Source organism: Phocoena phocoena, chromosome 6 (genome assembly GCF_963924675.1).
Source record: "Phocoena phocoena chromosome 6, mPhoPho1.1, whole genome shotgun sequence".
Taxonomy (NCBI): domain Eukaryota; kingdom Metazoa; phylum Chordata; class Mammalia; order Artiodactyla; family Phocoenidae; genus Phocoena; species Phocoena phocoena.
In genome coordinates, this window is record NC_089224.1 from 60,450,396 (window position 1) to 60,469,387 (window position 18,992).

General features: G+C 40.0%; 2 protein-coding genes across 4 annotated transcripts in view; one reads left to right on the forward strand and one right to left on the reverse strand.

Moving 5' to 3' along the window:
• The first annotated feature begins 8,705 nt into the window (after positions 1-8,705).
• The window catches only part of SPATA6L (spermatogenesis associated 6 like), a 45,535-nt gene continuing 35,248 nt past the window's right edge, over positions 8,706-18,992 (forward strand). For 2 of the 3 annotated variants that reach the window (XM_065879288.1, XM_065879289.1), the window contains exons 1-3: positions 8,706-8,744; positions 12,924-13,061; positions 16,742-16,790. In XM_065879288.1, the coding sequence (XP_065735360.1) occupies positions 8,706-8,744; positions 12,924-13,061; positions 16,742-16,790 (226 nt within the window). The remainder of the gene's footprint in view (positions 8,745-12,923; positions 13,062-16,741; positions 16,791-18,992) is intronic. The other variant, XM_065879290.1, reaches the window with a different exon arrangement.
• Positions 11,305-12,692, reverse strand: PLPP6 (phospholipid phosphatase 6). Its single transcript, XM_065879448.1, has one exon. It carries the CDS (start codon positions 12,592-12,594, stop codon positions 11,722-11,724), a length of 873 nt encoding a protein of 290 aa, XP_065735520.1. The 5' UTR covers positions 12,595-12,692; the 3' UTR covers positions 11,305-11,721.

The following is an 18,992-nucleotide window of genomic DNA, read 5'->3' on the forward strand; positions in this document are numbered from 1 at the left end:
AATTTATGTAAAAACAGTTCTGTGTGTGTGTGTGTGTGTGTGTGTGTACATGTGATAGAAAATTCCTGGAAAGTAAACAAGAATTATTAATGATTACTCCTAGTGGGTAAGGCTGGAGAGGAAAGTTTCTGAGCATCTTTACTTTCTTTTTTTTTTTTAATTTTTTTGCCGTACCCCGCAGCATGTGGGATCTTAGTTCCCAGACCAGGGATCGAACACATGCCCCTTGCATTGGAAGTGGGGAGTCATAACCACCGGACTGCCAAGGAAGTCACTGAGCATCTTTACTTTCTACTCTTAAGTTTTCCTGTATTATGCTGTTCCAGTATTTTCCAGTGACTATATGTTATACCTTAGTAACTAATTACAAATAAAAGTTGAGGAGCACTGTGCCTGAACCTTTCGAGTTCAAGAGTGAAAGCCATAGGAGAAAACATGACAGCAGCTAAAGCAGGAAGGGAGAGGAGTGAAAAACAGCTTTACTCACTTGTGGCTTTTTACTACTTGAAGAACATTTCTCAGAAACTTCCAGTGACTTCCCCTTATATATTATTGGCCAGAACTGGCTTAAATAAATTGATTCATTCCCTAGACCTAAATGTATTGCCACCTGCACAAAACCGGGATTCCATTGGCAAGGAAGAAGAGCTTATGGCTCTTAGGGAGGCAATCACATTGTCTTCCATAACTGTTTAAGTTCTTCCATAACTGTGCCATCTAGTGCCAGCCTAACTCCTGAGTGTCATTTCTTAACTTCCTCTACCCCCTGCCCAGTTTTCTCTTATTATGCTCATTGGTCTCCTTTCAGTTCCTCAAACATATCAATTTCTTTCCTGACTCATGGCCCTTTACATTTGTTGCTCCTTTTGCCTGGGTATCTTTTCTCTTTGTTCTTTAAAAGTCTTGTTAGTGGTCATGCTTTTCTTTTTAGGTCTTAGATCAACTGTCATACCCTTAAAGAGGCTGACCTGTCCACTGGGTCTAAATAGGGTTCTTCTTCCCTCTAACGTGTAACTTTCTATCTCACCCCACTGGATATTTCCTCCCTAGCATTTATCATACTGTTATTATCTATGTTCACATATTTATTTTATTTCTTACTTCACTAGAATGTAAGGTCCACAAGGGCATAGATTGTTTCTTGTTCACTCTTGTGCCTCCATGGTCCAGAACGGTACCTAGCACATAGTAGGTACTCAATAATATGTGTTGAATTGATGAATAGGGAACAAATGAATGGAAACAAGGATAAAAGGAAAGGTGTAGGATTACACAGAGACAGAAGAGGGTAAAACGGGAATGGGAAGAGTTATATTTTGTTAGGAGAAGAAAGGGTGGATATAATGACGTCAGAAGTAGCCTCATCTTAGCCATGGCCGACTTTGGGGCCTGAATCCTGTGCCCAAGTACAGTGGATACTTTTTACAAGTCTTGGAACTAAGTCATACTCTTTTCTGCTTTCTTATATCGGATAATATAATTCCTTGGAAATTGCTTTGGGTCATAGTTATCCTACTACTCCCATGGACATAGAACTAGCCAGCTGAAATGCAAAGGAGCAAATTAATTTTTCCTGAAGAGAAATTACTTTAAAATGGAAGGATATGCACTATGTACGTAGTCCAGAATGCCCAAGGGCAGTCCTTGTGGAAGGTTTTGTGTGGTATCATTAAGTAAGTATTGAGCCTACAAAAGCCAGTCAGTCAAAGCAGAAGCCAAAGAGTAACATGAGTTTGACTCATGACCTCTAATATAGTTTGTGAAATAGATTTCATGTGTGGGTCCAGATCCCAAATGACTTCAAGATTGTTAAAAGCTGTTCAACTGCAAGTTAATTCCTTCCCTGGAAGCCTTCCTGATACTTGGGGAAAATTCTCAAGAAGCATGTATGCTTAAAGAAGTAAGCAAATTGCCAGCTCCTGTTTTGGATATTCATGCAGAGACCACAGTTATTATAATACACTGCTGCTTTTTTGAATTACTTGTAAAGTATTACACACCACAGTAATTTTCTTCTGTTATCTGAATTTGAGTTGAATAGATCCACCATATTTTTTCTTTAAACATATGTAAGACTTTTTTTTTTTTTTTTTTGGCTGCGTTGGGTCTTTGTTGCTGTGTGCGGGCTTTCTCTAGTTGCAGCGAGCAGCGTCTACTCTTCGTTGCAGTGGGCAGGCTTCTCATTGCAGTGGCTTCTCGTTGTGGAGCACAGCACACTGGCTTCAGTAGTTGTGGCTTGCGGGCTCTAGAGCGCAGGCTCAGTAGTTGTGGCACATGGGCTTAGTTGCCCGTGGCATGTGGGATCTTCCCGGACCAGGGATCGAACCCATGTCCCCTGCATTGGCAGGTGGATTCTTAACCACTGCGCCACCAGGGAAGTCCCAAACGTATGTAGGACTTCTGTCAAAGAAATTCATAGTGATGCCACCAAGAATCTTCTTGATGGGCTATCTTAAGACAGGATGAGGTTTACATAAGGATATGATTACTTTTCTTATTTAAGTATGTGTTAAAGATTTTAAAATTGTTATTATATTTTTAAATACACAAAAGTATATTATTATAGTAAACTCCATATGTCCATCACCCAGATCAACAATTATCAAGATTTTGCTACATTTCCTTTATCCATTTCTTTTGTTAATTTGCTGGAGTATTTAGAAACAAAATCTTAGGCATTAGATCATTTCTGCTACATACTTCAATATGCATCTCTAAACAATGTTGATATTTGTCTTCCACAAACACAGGGACATTATCATACCTATCAAAATTAATTAATTTTGATTAATTAATTAATTGCTTGGTGTTATCTAATACCCAAACCATAATCAAATTTCCCTAAGAGTGTTCAATATTCTGTTTAAGTTGGTTTGTCTGAATCAGGGTTCGAACAAAGCCCACATATTATATTTGGTTGTCAGGGCTTGTATCTTTTAATCTAGAACATTTCTCCTCCCCACCTTCCTTTTTTTTTTTTTAATTTGCAGGGTTTGACTTGTTGCAGGCTAACTGGGTTAGTTGTCCTATAGAATGTTTCACATTCTAGATGTGTCTGTTTGCTGTCTTGTGGTGTCATTAACATGTTTCTCTATCCTCTAGGAAGTGAAATTAGCTCTAGAACAACACTGTTCAATAGATGTTTCTGTGATGATGGAAATATTCTACTTGCACTATCCAGTACAGTAGCCACTAGCCATTGTGGCTATTGAGCACTTTACAGGTGACTCGTGTGAGGAAATGAATTTTAAATTTTATTTAGTTTTAGTTAATTTAAATTTAAATAGCCATATGTGGTTACCTTACTAGATCATGTAGCTCTAGTGGCTCAGATTAAACTTCAAATTTCTTGGCAAAAGTGCTTCATAGGTGCTTCCTATGAATCACATATGAAGAAGACATGTGATGTCACCTTTAGTGATGTTAAGATTGATCAGTGGGTTCATATGGTGACACCCTCATCCCTCTAATATGGAGTTCCCCCAAAGGATATGATTTTAACATTAAGATTTAAAAAAAATATAAACTTCATCTTTGTGCAGTTTTTGAGAACCAAGGAAAGAGCCCAAAATAGCTCATTGAGCTCTTTTATACATTTATAGTAAAAGTCAGAAAGGTAAACTTTTCTCCTCCCTATATCAGACTCTAAGGAAACTATATTGTTAAAGAACATTTCAGAGAAAGACTTTGAAGAAGGCCAAACATAAAACACAATTAGTTCCTGAATCTTGAGGCTGGGTCTACACTTAAAAAAAAAAAAATCAGTAATCTGCCATTGCTTTAGGGCTGAAATAATCCAGATTGTTTCAGGTACTTGAGGTTTCCCTGCACCCAGGCGTTTCTCCCAAATCCTAATGAACAACTCGCTTTGGAAACTCAGTTTGCTGGTGTTATTCACATTTGCTAATGAATAATTCACTGGCACAAAAGATTGTAGGGCCTAACAAATGAGTCTGAGTCCAGACATAAAATAATGGCCTAGAACAGGACTTTGAAGATCTTTCTCACTTATTATTGAATCCAGCTGCCGTTGGAGAGACAGCTGGCTCTAATAAGTGGGCATGAATGTGATGGAGAGAAGAGCCCCTCTTTCCTTATCTGCTCATTGTCAGGTAACATGGGTGGCCCTTCTTTTTGCTATAGCAGGGAACTGAGGGCAGGACAGTGGTTCCAAAACCTGATTGGACTAACTCTACCCCTTCCAGACTCCAATGAAAACTACAGGCTCTCTTCCCAGAAAAATGCACATATGCACATGCATGAAAGGTTTCCTATCATCTCAGGGCCTTTAGGATCCCTGACACATCCAGGGGTCACAGCATAAGACACCCTGCACTGGAAGCAAAAGTATCAGACACACTTGCGTGGATATTCTCACAGTATGTGGTATACAGGATGGAGCCCCAATGCTGAAGAAGCCAGTTCCTGGTCCTTCCTATCCTCCCAGATTTATCCTTTCTATTATTTTATATTTTCTACTTGTTTTAATTCATTTTCCTTTTTAGACCAAATAATGCAAATACTTTGCAAAACTATTTTAAAAGTATCTAAGGCTATTCAATGAAAAGTAAGTTTTCTCTCTGTGTCTCTACTCTAGGTTCTTTCCCCAGAGGCATCCACCATTAGCAGTTTCTAGTTTTTTCTTTCAGAAATATTCTAAGCATATATGTCTATATCATATTCTCTGTCTCTTCCAAATGGCAGCACAGTTTACACATTTTTGTTCCATGCTTTTTTTTTCTTAGCTCTATATTTTAGAGAGTTTTTACTGCTGGGACTTAGAGCTCTGCTTTATTCTTTTCCCATGCTGCATACTATTCCATCTTGAGGCTTAACCATAATTGATTTAATCTGACCATACTTAATGAACATTTAGATGGTTTCCAGTATTTTTTAAACTACAAATATTGCTGCAGCATATGTTTTTTGTACTTGTGAAAGTATACCCATATATACCTATTCCTAGCAGTGGAATTCCTGAGTAAAATGAAAAATTTTGATAGATATTAACAAATTGCTCTCCAGAGAAGTTACATGTGATAGACAGAATAATGGCCCCCAAAGATATCCATGCCCTAGTACCTGGAACCTGGGGACATGTTACCTTTCATGGCAAAGAGAAATTAACTTGAAGATGGAATTAAGGTTTCTAATCAGCTGACCTTAAAATAGGGAAATTATCCTGGATTATCTGGTGGACTCTATATGGTTACAAAGGTCCTTAAAAGAACCAGAGAGATGGTAGCATGAAAAGGAGTTGGTTCAATGTTGCTGGCTTTGAAGATGAAGGAAGGGAGCTATGAGTCAAGGAATGAAGGCAGACCCCTAGAAGCTGGAAAAGCAAGGAGATGGAAAAGATAAGGAATGTAGCCCTCACATTTTGCTTTTAAAGATCTCTGTTGGATTTCTGATCCACAAAATCAAAAATTATACATTTGTCTTGTTTTAAGCCATTAAGTTTGTGGTAATTTGTTATAGTAGCCATAGAAAATTAATACACTTTATGTATTTACACTCCTACCAACAATGTATGAATGTATTTTCCCACATCCCTGCCATTAGTGATGCCTTTTTTTAAATATATTGTCCTCCCCTCATATGAATACTCCTTCCAATGTTATTTGAAAATAAATGTTTACAATTTAGTGTCCTGTATTTTTTTAGATAAAAGGAAAATCTCAGCTATAATTATCTGTAATATTTTGTTCTTTTCTCATTATAATTAACTCTTTGGAAAATCCCCATCTGGGACATGTACCATTTTCTTGGCAGTGGCCAGGATGTGAGCAGTATGCGTGACTGATGTGTCATTTCTGCAATGCTGTTGTCACTGCTGATCAGCCTGCACTGCAGAAATACTCTGGGACTAAGAGTTGTTTAATGAGATTTGTTTTCTGCCACCTACACAGGTACCTACACAGGTAATAAAGCCAGTGTCTGTAAGTGGTGACAGTCCAATGGCTTTGCTTGACCTCCAGTGGAGGTGGCAGCCTCAATCTTTGCAAGATGGGCCAGAGGCATTGTATATGTAGCAACTTCTGTATCTCCCTGGCAGCTACGTGCCTCAGGTGACTGGGGTGGGGGAAATTAACAGAGTGTAAATATTTCCTATCAGCTCAGTTAATACACCCATGCCCGACTAGCAGAAGTAGCTGCTAGTTGGGCATGGGTGTATTTCTCATTTTGCATAGTTAGTTTGCAATGTAGTGGTGGGACCTCCCCTTACCCATGTACATACATTAAACCCTATAGCCTGGCTTGACCATCTCTGAAATTAACATCTATTCAGGATAATTATTGAGCATCTACTCTGCTAGGTATTTAGGACACAAACTCTTAGCCACGCAGAGCTTACAGTTTATGGAGACAAATAGTAATCAACAATCGCAGGAGCAAATGTAAAACTGCTATTGTCACAGTTGCCAAAAAGAGGATATATATGTATGTGTGTGTGTGTGTGTGTAAATAAACAGTAGTGAGATTCTACCTTGTCTGGGAAAGTATAAGAGAGGCTTGGGTGGGATATGTAAATCTGTATACATTTGCTAATCCATACCTACATTGGATGACACCCTAGGTAAAGGATATAGAGGGAGGAAAAGAAAGAACTAGAAACACTGCTTAGCCAGGGAGAGGAGGAAGAATGGCCAGAGAGTTGAAGGGAAACCAGAAAAGGGCTGTGCCCTAGGAGTCAAGCAAGGAGATTCCAGTTATATCAAGGAGAGTTAAGCAAGGAGAGTCCAGTTAAGGCTAGGAAGAGCATTGAATGGGACACTGTGTCTCGGAATCAATAGGTTGTCTATGTTACAATGGCAGAGACGTGGTAGGGCACACCTGGATTCAAGTGTGGCTCCTTCCCTTTAGATGTGTGGCATTGGACAAAAGACTGTCTGGCTTCAGATTCTGCACCTGTAAATAAGAATAATAATATCTCCCTGAAAGAGTTACTGTGGGGATGAAGTTAATTAGCATATGCAATATCCCTACCAGTTTGTAGGTTTTCAATAAAGATTGATTCCTCCCTTCCATTATGTCTGACCACTTACTTATGTTTTGGTTGTCACTATCCTTGATGTCTTAGCATTGGTGTTGATGACGTACTTGTAAGGGTCAAGGCAGGTCCTGTCCCTGTATATAAATGCATTAGTAAGGGTGCCAGCAAGTTGTTGTGAGCTGACAAGTCAGTGCTCTGGATACTGTAGGGAGCCAAGCACCCACTGGTGTGCCTCTTGCTATGCTGACAGATCATCGAGGATTGGATAAGGACATAGTACATCTTCCTTCATCACACTGAGTTTTTCCCTTTCAGGGAAAGGCACTCCAGTTACCAAAATTAATACCTAATTCTTGTCTCAGGACATCTTTCTGCACTCACATTTCTGCAAATGCATAAATCTCCAATGCAAAATATTAGTAATAAATGACTAATTCCAATAAAATTTGTTTTGTTTAGAGACAGCATTGGCCCTCCCAGATTTTTCTGATTGGCTAGAAGCGGCCACTCCCTCCTTTATTCCTTCATTTTTGTCTGTTAAATACAGTGAATGGGAAAAAATGCAATTTCTTCTATTGGTTAAGAACTCTTGCCCTGCCTGCTACCTCTGACGGTTTTTACAGTGTAACCCTGGCTTTGGCAACTATGGTAACTACCCATTGGGAGATTATGTAATTCATTGCTTCCCTTAAGTTAACTAAACCCCAGTAAAGAGACTGAAAAATATTTCTATTGGGACTAAAACAGGATACGTAATTTTTAAACCTCTTTAGGAATTGTCCTTGTTTTGTTTTGTGGTACGTGGGCCTCTCACTGTTGTGGCCTCTCCCGCTGCCACGCAGGCTCAGGGGCCATGGCTCATGGGCCCAGCCGCTCCGCAGCATGTGGGATCTTCCTGGACCGGGGCACGAACCCGCATCCCCTGCATCGGCAGGCGGGCTCTCAACCACTGCACCACCAGGGAAGCCCTGTCCTTGTGTTTTTAATTAGCACACGTTTCATTTCTTATTGACAGTGGGCATGTTTTATGAACCAAACATGAGGACGTAACATTTCATAAATATGATTTTTATAAGCATGAGAATACCTTTAGGGACATACTACTATTTTAATTGTAATTGTTACAGAATTTCCAGGGCTTGGGGGTCGTATAGATACTAAAAATGGGCAGGGCTTAAATCGTAACGGAGCTATGATCACATTCGACTTTTAGAATTGACACTGTAAAATAAACATTTTAACATAGTGATTGGGGCCCTAAAGAGAGTGGATGGAAAGCGTGGAAAGGAAGCTAGGGCTCTTAGCATCTCGTGATCCGGCCACCAGGGCATATACACTAGGACATTCTCTCCCGTTAGTGCAGTCTGGAAGCCAGCGTCGTTCCAAGTGGAGCACAGGCGGCTCACACTCTGGCGGCGCCGGGGGCCTCGCAAGCGTTCCTTGGTGGAAGGTTGCGTGTTTTGAGTGTCCATAGCAACGCGACGCTTCAGCCTTCTGGAAGCCTTGGCTCCAGCTCGCGCTGTATGAGACCCGTACCGGTGGAAGGGACCTGGGCTGGTGGGAGAACTTATGGGGGTACAGTGGGGTGGGGAGCTGGGGAAACTACTGGGAACATTTGCTCCAAGGATTGAGTTAAACTTAAGAAAAATCGGTCCAAGGCTCAGCGCAAAAGGATCTTTTCATTCCAGTCCTTTCGCCCACGTAGGGAACTATGCCTTTGGAAGTGGTGGTGGAACTACAGATCCGGGCGGTAAGAGCGATCGACGAACCTCTCCTCTTTGGCCCAAATCAGACTCTTTCCCCAGGGTTCTAAAATGGTTATGGGTCGTTTTCACCACCCCTCGCCCCACACACATCATTAATACTACCTCTGTCCCTAAGATTCTCCACATTGGTCTTTTCTTACTTTCTAACCTTTAGTTCAACTCAACCTCTTCCCACCCCTCCTGCCCCGCCCCCCCGCCGTCCCGCCCCCAAGCCTGTTTCTTGGCTTTATCTGGAATTTTTCTGTTCTTTTAAAATAACCTTGCATTAAGTCCAAGAAGGATTTTATTTTCTTTTCCGGGATACAGATTTGTGAAGATTAAAAAGCCCCTTCTTTAAATAACCAGGGAAGATTTTAATTTCAGAAAGCCAGATCACTTCCCTGATAATTTGCCACCTCTATAAACCAATCAAGTATTTCTAAGATACTTCCCCTACAGATGGCTCTGGCTTGCTAATTCCAAAAGGGATCAATCAACAGCTGTTTAATAATTATCCACTGAATCCTGCTTAAGTGAGGTGCTGTGGCAAAGTGACTCCATTGTTCCTGTTTGGGGTCAGTCGTTCCTTATTTCAGCTTCCATTTTCCAACCCTTCCATGTGTAGTTGGTGACAGACTGTCAGGCAGCTTTGCCTGAAAGCTATAAGGAGCTTCTCTACTGGCCAGGTTTATAAGCAGAACACCAACAGTTTATGGCCGTGGAAAATCTGGTTAGCCTCCATACAAGTGACAGATGCTGTGATTTCATCCTAAGTGCAGCTCTGAAACAAAGATGGAAATCTCCTGGATTTGACTGATTTTGCTGACAGCAAATAGGACCAGACTATATCATTTGTGCTATATCAACTGTGACCTCTCACAATTGTGTAGTAAGATGAAGGAATTCTTGAGACGAGTGATAAATCTGTCTTCCTACTTATTAAGGCAAAAATTAAACAAGTTTTCATCTCACTTCATTCAACATTACTGGTTAATTTTATTTTGATTTTTAAATGGTATTCTTCAGTGTACAATTAGTTAACAGGGGAATCAGTTTTTTTTTATTCTACAGTACTTAGGATGCTTCAAAAAAATCAGGTGAATTGATCTGTGCTTTAAAAGCCAGCAAACTCAGGCCCCAGCAACCAAGATAAGGGAATTCCAGAAAAATAACCAGAAAGGAGGTGAGCCTAATTTTGATCTCCCAGTATTCAGACTTGTAGATGCTGCAAGAGGAAAAACTGCTTCCAAATATCTGGCCTGAATATTGCTGCAATTAAAATAAAGGATCTCTTTAAGTCTAAACAATAAAGGAAACCACTTAGAGTGTCACAGTTTGGCTGATTCAGGAAGTGAAGATGTAGTCTGTGTTCAGGATGTTGTGGAAATGCAAATAATTTTGCTTCATTTTGAAAAGTAGCTATTCCTTTTTCAGTGTTCCTCTCACGCTCAGAAAGTTCACACTTCCACCCAATCAGAGCCTACCTGTCACAGCCATTCTCCGGATTCCTAGGTACATCTCTATATGACAGATCAAATGCCATAATCCTTTCTATTTATAAATGTCAAAATAATTGGTTAAGATTATCTAAAGACACCAGTTCCATAGGTAATTTAAAGGTTCATATTTTCAGGCAGAGCAGCATTTAAAACACACACCCTCTTCCATCTTTCCTGATCAAAGAATAATGAGCAGAGTCCACCCTGCATTTGGAGGTTTTTGGTCTTGTGATTTGGGGAGGCACCATCGATAAACTGCTTTAATTGTGAGGGTCAATATAAATGGAAATTTAGGAGTTATATTTTGTGCCTGGTATAGCAGTAGGCTCCACTTGATGAATTTCAAGTTAAATACTGTTACCTAAAGTGTGCTGTATACAGGGAAATGGAATTCCATATGAAAAATATAATATACAGGGTCATCCTTGTGGTATATATTTGAAAGCTTATGCTGTTGCATTGCAAAGAATCAAGTTATTTTTCCATTTTATTACCTCATTAAAGAAGCATTATTCTTTATTCAGTAGAGATGGTAGGCAGCAGGGCCCATCTTCTTCCATGTTGGTCCACTGACAAAGTATGTAGTGAGCTTACCCCCAGACTCTCAGTTCCTTTGATCTCCTCAGCAGCTTCGCTTTTCTGTCCTCTGTCATGCCATGCTATTTGCTGTCAACAGAATTAAGCATGAGGCCATAGTCCCATCTTTCCTTTTCTATGGGCACTGTCGATATGACCGCCTTTAAGTGTTTCTTCTTCAGGTAAGTTCTTGGTTTGTTCTCTGAATGCAGAAAGACAATATTAGTGGGAAATAAATATCTTTTTAAAGATCTTTTGAGGAGGTAGAGGAAAAGGAGAGAAAGATATGTACTATAATCTCTCTTCTCACTACCTGATGCACAAAGATGTAAGAGACAAAACTAAGAAAGCATACCAAGAAAATTAGGAGTAAGAATAAATCTTCCCAACTGTGGTAACAGATCTTCAGAGGATAAATTAGAATAACCTATGTCTTAGACTCTTAAAGTACTGTTTAAAATCTACCTCAGGAAAAGAACTAGGATTAGTATGTGGCTCATCTGCCTGTATATTTACAGAATGAAGGTGATTTGTTTTTTCAAAGTTCAGTTTACAAGTGATATGTTGACTTACAGGATTACACAAAACAAAATTTTCTGATGTCAACTTTTAAAAAGCAGCAATATTATAATCACCTCAACTTGGTTTCTTTGCAGTTGTCCTGGAGATATAAAAAGTTGTTGAATAGGTATATAATGGGGGGGGGGTTGCTTTCTATAATATGGCTGTCATCAGTAATGGTCAGCACTGTGCTCTAGCCTAGCAACCCATCAAGATTGTAGGACACCTGAAATACCAAAAGGAAGCCTGAAATCCTTAGGGGGGCAAGCAGGATGGCTGCTGGTTTATGTCAGCATCGTCACGTGTAGAAACTTTCAGATCTGGTGCCATAACAAGTGAGATGGTGTCATGGTTGGTTCCACAGTACAAAGAGGACTGGAGCATTGTGCGGTGAAAGCCAGCAATAGTCCACGATGCTGTACTGCATGTAGCCCAGAAAAAAGCCAAAAGCCACGTCGGTGACATTGTGCCGCCCCAGCATGACCCTGGAGAGGCCCAAGATGAAGGCCCACAGTACCACGAGCACCCTCAGTGGAATGGCCAGCACTAGGTGGTTCAGGATGAACCGTGAGACTAGGGCGGCCCTGGTGGCATGGCCCGAAGGGAAGGAGTACTTGTCCACCGAAAGGGTGAAAAACATGTCCATCTGGTTGTGGGCCGGGCGGCGCCTGCGGACCAGCCCCTTGATCAGGGCCACCAGCAGCAGGTCCAACAGCAGGGAGAAGAGTAGGTTCATCAGCACCTCTCGCCCGGCCCAGCTGTCGCTCCTGGACAGGCAGTAGAGGGTGCCCAGCAGCCAGGGGATGCCGTGTCCCGAGATCTCCAGCAATTTCATAAGGGGCCGCACGCTGCCCCAGGATGAGCTCTCCCCCGCACACACCCCCAGCTTCTTAGACAGCCACAGGTCGATGGCCAGCAGGGAGCGCAGGGCGATGCCCAGGAAGGACGGGTTCAGGTCCATGCGGTCCTCCTCGGGCAGCGGGGACGGGAGCGCCGGCGAGGAGCCCCCCCCGGCCAGGGCGAACGAGCCGCGGCGGTGCACTGGGCTCTCGGATGCGCGGAGCCGGGCGCAGGTGGGGTCGGCGCCCGGCGCGCGGCTACTGAGCAGGGACTGGAACTCGAACCTGCCGCCGCCGCCGCCATGGGCCGGGCTGCCGCTGCTGCTCGGGGCGCAGGCGGCCAGCGGGCGTCCCTCGGCGTTCCTCCGGGGGCTCGGCATCGCGGCGGGCGGCCCGGACCGCAGCACCCGGCCAGCCTAAGGAGAAGCTTCCCGGCCCTGCAGCCTCTTCCGCTTCCGCACTGCCATCCTGGAGGGGCGGGGAGAGGAGCCAGCGAGAGGACGATTGTGACACCTGGCGGAGACTTGGGAGGAAATTGGAATTTCCAGTTTGAGCGAGGAGAGGAGAGGGGGAGGGTAGTGCTATAGGAGAGAGGTGAGGGTTACGGTTGTGGGGGAAATTTGACATTGTTTGTGGGAGGTTAGGGGAAATAGACCCTTTACAAAGCAAAACGCAAACCCTGTTCTCTATTTTTTTCTTTGTTTTTAAGATTTCTTGCCCAGGGGTGTGCCTTCCTGACAAGCAAGATGTGTTCCTTGGGGTTTACCTCCTGAATCAGTACCTGGAGACACACTGCTATCCTTCCGTGTTCCCTATTATGATTCAGCGGAGCATGAGGTTTGAAAAGGTGATCTTGACTTTTTCGTTGCTAAATAGAGAAATTCAAATTCTGTTGTCTGAGGATCATTTAGTGGTTCTTATAAAAAACACAGCTTTTATAAAGTTATTTTGTAAATTTTCTTTAAAAAAAAAATACATGAAGGCACCTCAGCACAGTGCAGAATCATAGTTGGAGGACTTGCTTTTGCATCCCAGATCTGAGCCAAGTTCTGTCAAACTAGTGCTAAGTACCCTGGTAGATGTTTTCTATTTTTGGAACTCCCATGGCATTTTCTAACTGGAACAGAGAGCATTTTCTGAATGTTCTTTGAAGTGTTAGAGGCAGCTGTGTACATTCTGACAGAGATTATCAATAAACTAGCAGACCTTAGAAACAAACTTTTTTAGATTCAGAAAAATACCCCAGACTAACCAAATTAGTTAAATCCTGTATGTGAAATCCTGTAACAAAACAAGAAGGCTTTTTAGATTTACTGAGTTTCCTTAGGTCATATCTGGTTTATTTAGCTGCAGTGATAAAAGCTAGATTCCATTCCAGTGAATGTGATCATAATATAAGTAGCCAAAACGTTACCAACCCTCTTCCCACTTTCATATTTAATGGAACATTAATTTCATTACTATCCAATCACTGACAATCTCTTGAAGTTTTTGTTTTGGAATTTAGAGATTGAATCAGTTTTAACCTTGATAAGCCTATGATTTTGTCCCAAAAAATATCACTGAGGTGGTTCTATTGGGGAGAGGATGAGAATGGGAAGGCTTCAGGGTAGGGCCTGTCACTTTTAAAGGTCTGGATAGTGGTGCCCTGAAAATGATCTGTCTATTTCAAACAGAGTAGCAGAGGAAATCAGGATTGATTTTTGAAAGGGCTAGGGCTGTGTGTAATATTTTTATAAATCACAGCCCATTAATTAATTTTTTACATCTTTATTGGAGTATAATTGCTTTATAGTGTTGTGTTAGTTTCTGCTGTATAACAAAGTGAATCAGCTATATGTATACATATATCCCCAGACGCCCTCCCTCCTGAGCCTCCCTCCCACCCTCCCTATCCCACCCCTCTAGGTGGTCACAAAGCACCGAGCTGATCTCCCTGTGCTTTGCAGGTGCTTCCCGCTAGCTATCTATTTTACATTTGGTAGTGTATATATGTCCATGCCACTCTCTCACTTCGTCCCAGCTTCCCCTTCCCCAGCCCCCACCGTGTCCTTAAGTCCATTCTCTATGTCTGTGTCTTTATTCCTGTCCTGCCACTAGGTTCATCAGTACCATTTTTTTTATGTTTCCCTTGTTTTATTTTTACCTCAATTAATGTACTTTATAGATGTGATAAAATATAAGTATTATGTAAGGAGTGGGGAGAGAACAAACTATAGCCACACAATTCTTAAAACATAGAAACACACATACAATAGGGCAACAACACCAAAAAATTCTCATCTGTTAATTCAGTTATAATGTGCCTTATTACTTAATATTGATCATTACTTCCTTGTGTATCATTAAATACACATTTATGGCATCATTTCCAAAGGCTTTGACCCCTTTCCAACATACATTTTAATCCAACCTCCATTGCTGCCTTTGGTTTCTTTTTTTTTTTTAACATCTTTATTGGAATATAATTGTTTTACAATGTTGTATTAGTTTCTGCTATATAACAAAGTGAATCAGCTATATGTATACATATATCCCCATATCCCCTCCCTCTTGCGTCTCCCTCCCACCCTCCCTATCCCACCCCTCTAGGTGGTCACAAAGCACCGAGCTGATCTCCCTGTACTATGTGGCTGCTTCCCACTAGCTATCTGTTTTACATTTGGTAGTGTATATATGTCCATGCCACTCTCTCACTTCGTCCCAGCTTACCCTTCCCCCTCCCCGTGTCCTCAAGTCCATTCTCTACATCTGCATCTTTATTCCTCTCCTGCCCCTAGGTTCATCAGAACCATTTTTATTTTTTTTTTAGATCCCATATATATATGCATTAGCATACAGTATTTGTTTTTCTCTTTCTGAGCCAGCCTGTTAATTTAAATAGTCTTCCAAACTGTTTGGATAAGAGAGGAATAAATGGATATTACCTTGGAACATACAGTCCGAATCCAAAGGAACCTAGTTCTAACCATTTCAATGTTGGTCATGGTTAAAAAGTGGGTGGTGAAAATCCAGTCTATTTTTTTCCCCCAAGAATTTCCTTATTAGTTTTATCAATTGTAAATTTGCTTTTCTAGAAGACTTTAAACATCTTTTTATAAGAAGCCCAAGGATGTAAAATTGTAGAAGCTGTAAATCAATCTGTAAATGACCTTGGAGGTCATCTAGTCCAAGCTCCCTGACTTGCAGAAGAGGAGAATGAGTGTCAGAGTCACACTCTAGATGTCACAAAGCTGTGTATTTGAGATTACTAGATATCACAGACCATTTTTCATTTTATAAAGTGCAAGTAAATAAATGCTTTATTTTAAATTTTGAAAAGTTGCCTTCTTGTGTGAGCTGTTTGAGTTCATATTCAAGCTTTCTACCAGTTGGCTCTAGCTTTCTTGTATCTGTTCCATTCTCTAGCTGCAAATACTTGCAGGGAGTAGTGAAAACACTTTCTCCTCCTTGGACCTTCTGTATAATTCAGAATTCAATGTTCTAAAGCATTCAGATAAACAAGAAATTACTCATAAAGAATGTATGAGCCATTGTGTTTGAGCAGTTCATGTTGATCATTTATTCCCCACGATCATCCTTGAGAAAATTCTTAGACATGGATGAAGAGAAGGGATGAACTAATATTACTGGAAAAATTTTGGAAAAACCCCCAGCTCACTCACATTTGCTTGTTAAATCCAAGTCAGTAAGACAGAAGTGGATTACAGGGGACAGCCTCCACTTTTGTGGTTAAAGCAGACCTGGTTTTGGATCAAGAGCAGATTTTAATCATGCTTAAGGTTAAACACCGTTTAAATCAGAAATTTAATGCCTGAAAACAAACTCTGCTGAAAACTTATGTTTCTTACAGGGTTCTAGAGTTCAGGGAGAGGGTCATGTTATGCCTTTACCTCAGTCCCCCTAGGCCCTTTTATCTCAAGGACAAAATAAACATATTTGGCTGTGGGTAGACAGGTATCACAGTGTTTTTCTTGTGCTTCATGATACACCTAAAACTTATGAGGCTCTCTCTCTTGTTATTTTTGGATTCTGTGGGAGTCTAGCTATGAATACTTAGCTTTTCTTTTGTGTTGCACATAGAATTTTTATTTATGTTCCTTTTTAGCACAACCAATGGCTTGGGAAGAGAAGCCATTTATTCAGTTAACATGTAATAAGTATCTGTTGTATTCAGGATGTTTTTCTAGGTACTCAAACAAGACTCTTTCAGGTAGATGCCAGATGTGCTTTTAGCAACAAACTGTGGGGCTAGGTCAAGTAGATGACGTTTTGAACATGTGGTAGATTCAGCTAACTTAAATTTTCCTTGTACTTGGTGTTGTGTTCATTCTCATTCATTTATTCTATAGTCATTTGTTGAACTTTTAACCACATACCTGTTAAAGGTACTCCTGTTGAATCCTAAAATATTCTATGGCTGGATTTGACATGTGTTAATTATTTGGAAGAATATGCTCTAGATTTTCTATAAGTATATATTAATAAAACTTTGAAGATTTATTTTCCCCATTTTTTTTCCTGCAGGTATTTGAAAATGCAATAGATCCTGGAGCTGTAGCAGACATTTTAGAAAGTAGGTACTCCCCCCTTCACCCCCAACAAAAGAGAGAGAGACTATTGTGTATATGTAATTCACAGATATAAAATTCTATTTTCTAAGTTGTGATACTTCCACATTTACCCCATATTTATGTTCAAGATAGTCTGTGTAAAATTTCAATCATGTCATTGATTCAATTACAAACCCTTTTCTAGATATGTATGGCATTTACTGGATGGTATGATTATGTTTGTTTTATTACAATTAAATGGTTTTTATATCTTAACAGAGTTGTTTAACCATCACCGTAATCAATTTTAGAACATTTTCATCACCATGGAAAGAAACCCTATACCCATTCTTCCTCATCCCTTCCAGCCCTAGGAAACTACTGACTAATCTTTCTGCCTCTATAGATTTGCGTATTCTGGATATTTCATATATATGGAATTATATAATATGTGGTCATTTGTAACTGGATTCTTTCATTTAGCATAATGTTTTCAAGATTCTTCCTTGCTATAGAATGTGTCAAGATTTCACTTCTTTTTATGTCCAAATAATGTCCCATTTTATGGATAAACCACATTTTGTTTATCCATTCATCAGATGATGGACATCTGGATTATTTTTGCTTTGGTGCTATGATGAATAATGCTGCTATAAATATTTGTGTACAAGTTTTTTTTGTAAACATGTTTTTATTTCTGTTGGGTGTATGCCTAGGAGTGGACTTGCTGGGTCATACGGTAACTCAGTTTAATTTTTTGAGGAATTTCCAGATTATACCAAAGGAGTTGTATCATTTTACATTCCACCAGCAATATATGAGATTTGATTTCTCCACATCCTGGCCAACACTTGTTATTATTTATCCTTTTGATTGGTAGCCATCCTTGTGGATATGAAGTGGTACCTCGTGGGTTTGATTTGCATTTCCCTGATAGCTAATGATGTTGAGCATTTTTTCATGTGCTTATTGGCCATTTGTATATCTTATTTGGAGAAGTGTCTATTCGGATCCTCTTCCTATATTTTAATTGGGTTTTTATTATTGAGTTGTAAGTTCTTTATATATTATAGATATAACTTTCATATCAGATGTATGATTGACAAATACTTTCTCCCATTCTTTGGACTATCTTTTTGCTTTCTTAATGGTGTTCTCTGAAACACAAACGTTTTTAATTTTGATGAATTATATTTTATCTATTTTTCTTTTGTTACTTCTGCCTTTGATGTCATAACTAAGAAACCATTGTGTAATTCAAGTCAAAGATTTATGTCTATATTTTCTTCTAAGAGTTTTATCATTTTAGCTCTTACATTTAAGTCTATAATACATATTGAGTTGATTTTTGTAAATGGCATGAGCTAAGGGTCCAATTTCATTCTTTTGCATCTGGATATCCAGTTGTCTCAGCACCATTGTTACTAAGAGTAGTTTTCCCCCATTGAATGGTCATGGCACTCTTGTTGAAAATCAATTGACTGTAAATGTGAGGTGTTTTTTTGGGGGGGTCTCAATTCTATTCCATTGATTCATAAATCTATCATTATTACAGTGCCACACTATTTTGATTATTGTAGCTTTATAGAAAGTTTTAAAATCAGGAAGTGTGAGTCCTCCAACTTAGTTCTTCTCTTTCAAGCCTGTTTTTTGCTATTTGGGTTCCCTTAGTTTGCCATACGAATTTTAGGATCAGCTTGTCTGTTTCTGCAAAGAAGCCAGCTAGGATGTTGATAGGCAATGATAGATTGCATTGAACCTGTAGATCAGTTTGGAGAATGTTGCCATCTAAACAATATTAAGTCTTCCAATTCATGACATGCCACGTGGTGAGAATTAATTGAGTGTAAGGAATTTAGAGACTGAGATAGCTTAAACGCTTTACATTACCATTGGGGTGATGGTTGGAAAAGATATAGTCCTTCTTCCTGTTTGGAAAACCCAAAATTATGGGGTGTCTTGGCTTTTAAGTTTCTTGGCATTTAAAATTCTGTCCTCATGTATTAATGTTTTTCATAAATCTACAAAGGGAGAATTTTTTTATTTTTTTGTATATATTTTTTATTGTATATATTTTTTTCAGCTTTATTTGAGGATATAATTGACATACAACATTGTGTAAGTTTAAGGTAACAGCATGTTGATTTGATACTCAGATATTTAGCAAAATGATTATTACAGTAGTGTTAGCTTACACCTCTAGCATGTTACATAATTACCATTTC